This window comes from Choristoneura fumiferana, chromosome 25 (genome assembly GCF_025370935.1).
Source record: "Choristoneura fumiferana chromosome 25, NRCan_CFum_1, whole genome shotgun sequence".
Taxonomy (NCBI): domain Eukaryota; kingdom Metazoa; phylum Arthropoda; class Insecta; order Lepidoptera; family Tortricidae; genus Choristoneura; species Choristoneura fumiferana.
Window position 1 is genome coordinate 12,011,288 of NC_133496.1, and position 8,498 is coordinate 12,019,785.

At 39.4% G+C, this 8,498-nt stretch overlaps 2 protein-coding genes across 2 annotated transcripts in view; one reads left to right on the forward strand and one right to left on the reverse strand.

The window, feature by feature from the left end:
• The first annotated feature begins 1,800 nt into the window (after positions 1 to 1,800).
• On the forward strand, positions 1,801 to 8,199 carry LOC141442059 (V-type proton ATPase subunit B-like). Its single transcript, XM_074106964.1, has 6 exons — positions 1,801 to 1,885; positions 4,177 to 4,295; positions 5,602 to 5,731; positions 6,212 to 6,343; positions 7,424 to 7,548; positions 7,792 to 8,199. The coding sequence occupies exons 1-6, from the start codon at positions 1,801 to 1,803 to the stop codon at positions 8,197 to 8,199; spliced, it is 999 nt and encodes a 332-aa protein (XP_073963065.1).
• A 125-nt stretch (positions 8,200 to 8,324) lies between these two features.
• LOC141442060 (succinyl-CoA:acetate/propanoyl-CoA:succinate CoA transferase-like) overlaps positions 8,325 to 8,498 on the reverse strand; it is an 11,659-nt gene continuing 11,485 nt past the window's right edge. The window contains exon 6 of the mRNA XM_074106968.1: positions 8,325 to 8,380. Within this exon, the coding sequence (XP_073963069.1) occupies positions 8,325 to 8,380 (56 nt within the window). The remainder of the gene's footprint in view (positions 8,381 to 8,498) is intronic.

Below are 8,498 nucleotides of genomic sequence, written 5' to 3' on the forward strand. Positions count from 1 at the left end.
AGCCTATATGTTATTTATTCCAGACCAGACGTCTCCAGCTATCTACGTATCAAATTTAATATAAATAAGTTCATCCGTTTTAGCGTGAAGGAGTAACAAACATATACAAACACACACACACACGCACGCACGCACGCACGCACGCACGCACGCACGCACGCACGCACACACACACACACACACACACACACACACACACACACACACACACACTTTCGTAATATAAGTAGAATTACATTTATTCTAATTTTAATTAAACAAATTATAAAGCAGGATTTTATTTTCATTCCGTTTAAGCAAATGTTTTTGCACTCAGGTTATAATGTTTTAAAATAACTTTGGTAATTTATTTTCAACTTTTAGGTTCAAACTAGGGAATGTGCTTCCTCTGATCCCTCTGATCCTCTCTCACCGCCTTCTGCCCATGTCATGCATGAATTAGGTACACATAAATACATACAAAATTATTTACTATACTTAAAACTATATTAGTAGAAGAATTTGTTCATAACCGAAGTGAAAAACAATGTGGATTATTTGTTCACGAACCCATTTTATCCTCGACCGACATACTATTATCCCTTCTCTTGTGGCTCTATACAAGCGGCTCAAATAAAAATAATAGCGTGATTTTGAGGTATGAAACCCTAAAAATAAGGTCTCAAATCTATTTATCGCACGTAAAATCAGACCATTTTTTTTTTAAATAGGACTTCGTGCTGCTGCAATCAAAACACGTGGTCTATACATGTATATTAGAACTTGGCTCTGTTTTGCGTAAACGACATTAGACGAAAATTTAAAATTCTTAGCACGCCACTGTGTTAGCACAAAAGCACACTCGCAGAACAGAAAAATAAAATAAAAACAATAGTTAAGTACATGGTTTATACTTATTCTGTAAGCACATTTGAAGTGTTTAATTCTGGAGATTACACTATCATTATATTTATACTCTACCTTCGTGAATATAGTAGAACTGTAGGTGAACTTCCAGTCCAAAATTTTAGAAGCATTTCCTAATACAAGGAATTTGAATATCTTTTTAATAGACTGAACAGAAATGAAACTAGGCAATTTGTATTTTATATACTTAATCTTTTATTTAGTTTCAATTATCTATGTAATAAAATACTAAAGTCAAAATATGACCTACTTCTAGGGGTTATTAACGTGTAATTCGGCATTTAAAGGTACCTGGGTACATGCTGGGTACGTGGGTACCTACAAAAACTTGTAAAAAATAAAACAAACACTGCTTACATTATTTTGTGCTAAGAGTACCTTTTTGCCCGAAATGCGTAATGTAATGTACTAGGTTGACACTTAAATAATTTGAACAACTGCGAAATATGTCCTTCTGCACTGCGAACATATACTCTTTGACTGCGAATTAATAGGAAAAATAATTAAATTCCAGTTTAGAATTACGACTTTTGAACAATGTGCCAGTTTTGAAACCAGTTTTACCAACAAAAGCAACCATCATTCCATACCAACATTATAATACCATAGGCTGCGTTCATAAATAATAATAAAAAATACTTAGCAAAATTCATCAAGATTTTTCAATTAATTTCATTAAAGAATAACATTTTTAAGATTACATAAATCAAACAAAAAACTAATTTAATTCTATATTTATTTTATTTATTTTTAGTGACATAGAGTAACGTCATCTTGTGATGAGATCACGTGATGGCACGTGAAGGATCATAGACAATACTTCCATTCGTCAGTTTTCAGGCGGACAGGGCAGCGCAGTTTAGTGTTTTATTGAGCGGACTGCCTCTACCCAAAATGGCTAAAACTCTCTCCCAATCTCAAGCGCACAAGGAACATGTTTTGGCAGTGTCCAGGGACTTCATATCCCAGCCCCGTCTGAGTAAGTACAAGTTATTTATCGATATTCCTATTGCAAATGGCTTGGATGTCAATCACGGGAACGTCAAAATTATTGATTTTGGTGGTACCTTACTCTGGTATTTTGTTATTTGTTTTAGTATAATTGGCTTTAAAACTTCCCTTTTTAAGTTTTCATTGCGTCCCGAAGTTTATCCTTTACGCAGACACTGAAATACCTTGGATTCTTATCTCGTTTACAGATAAATCTTAAATCTTATAAATTCGTAATTTGGTTTCCAGTTTTTTTCCCTTTTGTGACTTCCGTTCGACGCTTTCTTTTATCCCACCATCTCGTCCCATTGGAATTTGTTCCCCTAGTCATAGGACAAAGAAGGGCTTTGAAGAGGGCTCTATGTTCTATGTGGTAGGTGCTAATTTTGATAAGCATGATTCTGTCCAATTGGCATCATATGACTTGATGCTTGATTTCGTTTTGTGAAGATTTTAAAAGCAGACGAGTTAAGTTTCTGGAATTACTGTGATGATGTATTTTAATTCTAATTAAAGCTTAAGTTTTTTAAACATTTAACTTTCAATGTAATATATATGTAAAGTTTTCTTTGACATTTAATTTAATACAATTTTTCTATGGGATTATTTGGATGGGATAGTAACATAAGAAAAGTTATGTAAGTCAATAATGTAAGGCATAGATTTGTATCTCGATAATTTACATTTTTCAGTGATCATGTGATTATGATCTTATGAAAAAAAAAACTATAGATTGCTCTGTTGCCTTAGTTAAACAGCTGATTTGTAGGTGGTCATCCTATTATTCATTTAATTTGACTCACTAATGTCTTTTTTCATTACAATACAGAAATTCTTGATTTTGTTGAACTCTACAACTCAATTTCATTATCATTTGTAAAGCAATTTAACAATGTAAATGTGAAGAGTCCACCTGTTCTGCTTAATGTCACCACCCTCCCGAAAATGCTGTCTAGGGTTACCTTTTAAGCTTGACCCTTTACCCATTATATTAAAAGAAAAAAATAACAGAATTACTTTGTCTGTTCAGAGTTTTGACTCATTTTTAGCAATATGTTGAGGCATCAAGTTCAAATTGATAAGTATCATTTAATCATGTCTGCAGTTTGTTGGACCTGTGGGAAAATTTAATTTCTAAGTCTATGCAATGAAAAGATACTAACTATTGCAAGTGTTTTTTCATACAGTAGATCAGTAGATTGTATAGCAATGCCAGCAGGAAGGGAAGGGTTAAGGGAAATAAATGTATTATTTGGTGTTTTTTTTGTGGAAATAACTTTTTTTTTTCTTTCTTCCTTTCATTACAGTAACTAATAATAATATATATTTTTTAAACTGATATTTTAACGGGGCTTTAGCACACCAAATGTGACTATGTCAGCCTCATGGGGAACCTCAGATATATACACCACACTACAGATATTACGCTCTCCCTTGCGCTAAAACCATGTCTATGGATGCAAAGGCCTGTCCAATGAATCTGTAAATCAGTATAGCTTCTTCTGAAAGCGCTTGACTTAGAATTACATTTACACCATTGAACAAGCCCATACCAACCAAATACCTGTCTCTTATGTCCTTATTCTGATCACATTCCAAAAGAAAATGAATGGGGTCTTCAGTCTTATTACAACCTATACCTACACAAAAGTGATTGTACAACTCTCATCATAATGCAAAAAACAATTAAGTGGGATGTGACTAGATCAAACACATAGTGCTGACACAAGAAGGTCCCTGGAAAGGCTGGCACGATCAACCCAGGCAAAAATAATAATAATAATAAATAAATCAAAATCACCGGAGAAAGTTTGGAGTGGCGTATGCCCAACAGTGGGCGAAAACGCGCTGAAGAAGAAGAGAAAAATCATGGGACACTTGACACCAATTGACCTGGTCCCAAATTAAGCAAAGCTTGTACTATGGACACTAGGCAATGGCTCAACATACTTATATAGATAAATACATACTTATATACATATTAAACACCCAAGATCCGAGAACAAACAACAAATAGTAGTTAGTTTGGGACTAGGTTGATTGGTGTCAAGTCCCAAGGGAACTCAAGCTTCATAATCAGGTTCCCTTTCCCTAACCACTTGACCATCTGGTTGTCAACAAAAATAAAAGATACACACACAACACACAAACCCCCTGATCATGATGATGATGATGATATTGAACCGTAGGGAGGTAAAGGAGTTTCTTGGTTGACTATACAAGTGCAACTCATAGTTTGCCAGTTTATAAGGTTTGTTAACCTTAACAATGTCTCTACAGCATACAAGACGGTGTCGGGTGTCAACGGTCCCTTGGTCATCCTCGACGAGGTGAAGTTCCCCAAGTTCTCTGAGATCGTACAGTTGAAGCTCGCCGATGGCACCCTCCGCTCTGGTCAGGTAAATAACTGTTAATTCTTTGGTTTTAGCACATAACTACAAGTTACTGTCTGCAATTTGAATAATTATTAAAATAAAATGTATAGGTTACTCACATGATAATAACATATGCCCTAAATGTTTTGAACCAATACATGGTTCCTTATCAAGGAGATAGAATGGAGGATAATTAATTGTCTGTTTCTCATTAGAGTCTTAATTTAAAGATTGCAATTTACAGAGCCGGATTTTAAGAGGGGCCCCCACAACAGAGACTTCGGATTTTTTTGTCAAGTTCCAATGAGTAAACACTAGTAAACAACTATTAATCTATATTTGTTCACTTCAACCAGGCTATCAGTAAAATATCAAAATCTCAAATGACCCTCATTTTATTTGGAAATTATTTTGGACCCTTTTGGGGCTCCACTCCTTTGTTGCCCCAAGGCCTCCACACCTCTAAATCCGGCCCTGGCAATTTGTATATTTTAAACAAGACTACCCGCGACTTCGCTCGCGTGTGTCATACAATTAATATACCATAATTCAGAAGTTGTATTGAAATTCCTGTGGGAAACAAAAATTACATCGTGAATTTTATTTACGTTGCATTTAAAACGTCCGCGCCAAATTCCATGTCTCCAATCTTTGTGGTTGAAATTGTAGAATTTTAATCCGATCGCGTGGGAATATCGGGGAAAAATTGCATTATAATGTTGTTCCAGATGTCCATCTACATACCTTACATTCAAATCTATCCAACCGTTTTAGTTTCATAGAGTAACAAACGAAAAATACCATGGAAATTTCCGAAAATTACATAGGTACCTAATTGTCTTCATTGATGTTGCGTAAAAACATCTGCGCTAAATTGAAAGGCCTGCAACTAAATGTTCAACGGAACTTACCACTGAGGCCTGTCGGGTATACATGTATGATATAACACGCCCTATTATGGTTTTAACGAGTCGCAGACTTGAGTAGATAATGACATGCGACGTTGAATGTACGCACAGTGAGTTTCGTATCAATAAACACGTATGTTTGGTTCTGTTGTCAACTAACTAGGACAGTGTTTTCCAATCTTTCAAGGGCGGACACCCTAAGCGCCTCTTTATAGGTCCACAAATTGCGTCACACATTTAGGGGCCGGGGGGGGGGGGGGTCAGGCGGTTTGTGACATAGGAACAAAGGGGGGTGGCACAAACAGCAACATTGCAAGTTAATGTTCACTTCAGTAGCGTGGTAACAACTAGATTCCCATCGAGTTGCCTGAGCGTGAAAATGGATAAATGTGCAGCAGCTGTGACCGTCTCCATGCCCCCAGGTGCTGGAAGTCAGCGGCTCCAAGGCCGTGGTCCAGGTGTTCGAGGGCACCTCCGGCATCGACGCCAAGAACACGCTCTGCGAGTTCACCGGCGACATTCTGCGGACGCCCGTCTCTGAGGACATGCTGGGTCAGTGCCTCACGTAAATTTGATAGATCATTTTCCCAAAATCGTTATTTCGTAGTAGCGAAATTTTACTGAATTTTACTGAAGCTTTTTTACTGAATCTTACTTTCACAATCGCGTTTTTTTCCCAAATTTAATCTACACAGAAACATCGTCGACGGAGCTCCTACTTTTATGTAGTTTTGGTCCATTGGGCCAATGCAAACTTAACATAACCTAAATATACCTATGTTTCTGGTGTCGATTAAGATTGGGGAAAAACGCGATTGTGAAAATAATACTGTAAAAAAGCATTCGGGAAAAAAATGTGAACGGAAAATTTGCTACTAGGAAATAACGATTTTGGGAAAATTATTGAACCAACCCCTTCCGACTGCAGTTGTATTGTGTTTCTTTTTATTATTAGCCATGAGTTGACATACAAGTGAATGCTCAAGTCTATTAGCACCTTCATATAAACCTATCCTTTCCTAACCCCCACAGGTCGCGTATTCAACGGTTCCGGCAAGCCCATCGACAAGGGCCCCCCGATCCTGGCCGAGGATTTCCTCGACATCCAGGGCCAGCCCATCAACCCCTGGTCCCGTATCTACCCCGAGGAGATGATCCAGACAGGTCGGTGCTAGTTTGATTCAACCTTCGCAACATTTTCCTTGCACACATCCTTAGTATATACAAAAACCTGGCTCCGCTGAGCTGTTTCTAAGAGAGTTGCCCTTTGCGAGGATAGGTATATGAAGCGTTTCAATTGATTCACGATTAACACATTCCTCGCGCTGCATCCTCGCTCATCTCTGGTGGAAACGTAGCTTTAGGGCCTCCGCTCACTCGCGCGGGTGCACGGCTTGGCTTGGCGCGGCGTGCTTCTTTCGTCATCTAATAAAGCAGCGCTGCGTGAGGCGGGTCTTTGCTCTGTTGAAACCACAGACCTTATATCGAGATAGACCTTAAGAGATTACCTACCTTGCGTGTGATCCACGGTTAAAGTTTTGTCCGACCAAAATGCGCGATGCGCTTTGAAAAAGCCGCCGCGCGAATCACGGCGGCACGGCTTTGAATCGGTTCCGCGCGCCTTTGAATCGGTACCGTGCGGTCTTGATTTCCCATCACTAAATCTCGCTTGTGACGTCAGCATAGGTACGAAAAATTCGACACGCTAGGTTCTCATACAGTTTGAAGCGCTTTTTTCGTCTATCTCGATATAAGGTCTGTCATCATCCCAGCCTATATACGTCCCACTGCTGGGCACAGGCCTCCACTCAGAACAAGAGGGCTTGGGCCATAGTTCCCACGCGGGCCCATTGCGGATTGGGAACTTCACACGCACCATTGAATTGCTCCACAGGGTTGCGCAGGTTTCCTTCGAACGATGTTTTCCTTCACCGCAAAGCTCGTGGTAAATTTCAAATGTAATTCCGCACATGAATTTCGATAAACTCTGAGGTGCGGTGCGAGCCGGCGTTTGAACCCACGACCGTCTGCTTGAGAGGCGATATGTCAAACCGCTAGGCCACCACGGCTTTTAAGGTCTGTGGTTGAAACATATTGAACTAACAAACGTAACTAACGTATTGGACCTTGGAGGCCTTTAGTTGGACACTTAAAAAAAAAAAAAAAAACTTTGTTCGGGGAATACCGTTCAACGCAACCGAAAAACTATTATTTGGAAAAAATGTGTGCCAACTCTTTATGCAGGTATCTCCGCTATCGATGTGATGAACTCCATCGCCCGTGGCCAGAAGATCCCCATCTTCTCCGCCGCCGGTCTGCCCCACAACGAGATTGCCGCGCAAATCTGTAGACAGGCCGGTCTGGTCAAGGTATGCTCATCATCTGTATGGCGCTGTAAATGAAATTCACTTGTAAAATTATGGGCGTAAAATTAGAAAGAAAGAACTTTTTTGTACAGTTTTTAACGCGGCGTGAGGGCGTATCGGAATTTTAAGTGGCTAAATCTTAAAAAAAAAAACTTGTCCAATATGTTCTGGGTAACTTTAGAGCCTATTTATTTAGCTATAACTTTTTATGAATGCGGTTTTTAAAGTGATGTTTTTTTTTTCCAGCAAGCCGGCAAGTCGGTGTTGGACGACCATGAAGACAACTTCGCGATCGTGTTCGCGGCCATGGGCGTCAACATGGAGACGGCCCGGTTCTTCAAGCAGGACTTCGAGGAGAACGGCTCCATGGAGAACGTGTGCCTGTTCCTTAACCTCGCCAACGACCCCACCATCGAGAGAATCATCACGCCCCGTCTGGCGCTCACTGCTGCAGAGTTCTTGGCTTACCAGTGCGAGGTGACTGCTGTACTATCGAACCAACTGAATCGTGACCCACTGTGGAAACTTTTCGTAGGAAAAGTCATAGTGACATCGCGTTGCTTGACCAGGGAATTCGTTATGACGCTTACTGTGAGAAAGTTCTACGGTGGGTCAGGGATCAATTGGTTCGACTGTACTCATACTCATGTCTAGGGTAAATATACAGTGTTTTTGTGGCGGTTTTTTTCCTCCACCGTTTCGGCAAGTATTATTAAAAGAGACGATGCTCAGGGTACATTTTATGAAAACTAAAGACAATTAATTGGCAATACCGATTCTTAATCTGGCGTTATCACAATTATTACGACTTCTCCTTCCCTTGCGCTAATGAACACTGGATGACGTTTATACCAAACGGTTAAAACGCTCGAATATTAACCCTCCAGCACTCGCCACCCATGATGCCATAGGGCCAAAGTCATTGTGAAAAAATGCCTTATTGAAAATTTTTC

Bases quoted from the DNA above. Each gene is read 5' to 3' on its own strand.
- LOC141442059 (XM_074106964.1), top strand. From the start codon at position 1,801: ATGGCTAAAACTCTCTCCCAATCTCAAGCGCACAAGGAACATGTTTTG. The intron at 4,296-5,601 runs GTAAATAACTGT...CCATGCCCCCAG, and splicing joins GCACCCTCCGCTCTGGTCAG to GTGCTGGAAGTCAGCGGCTC. The intron at 7,549-7,791 runs GTATGCTCATCA...TTTTTTTTCCAG, and splicing joins GACAGGCCGGTCTGGTCAAG to CAAGCCGGCAAGTCGGTGTT.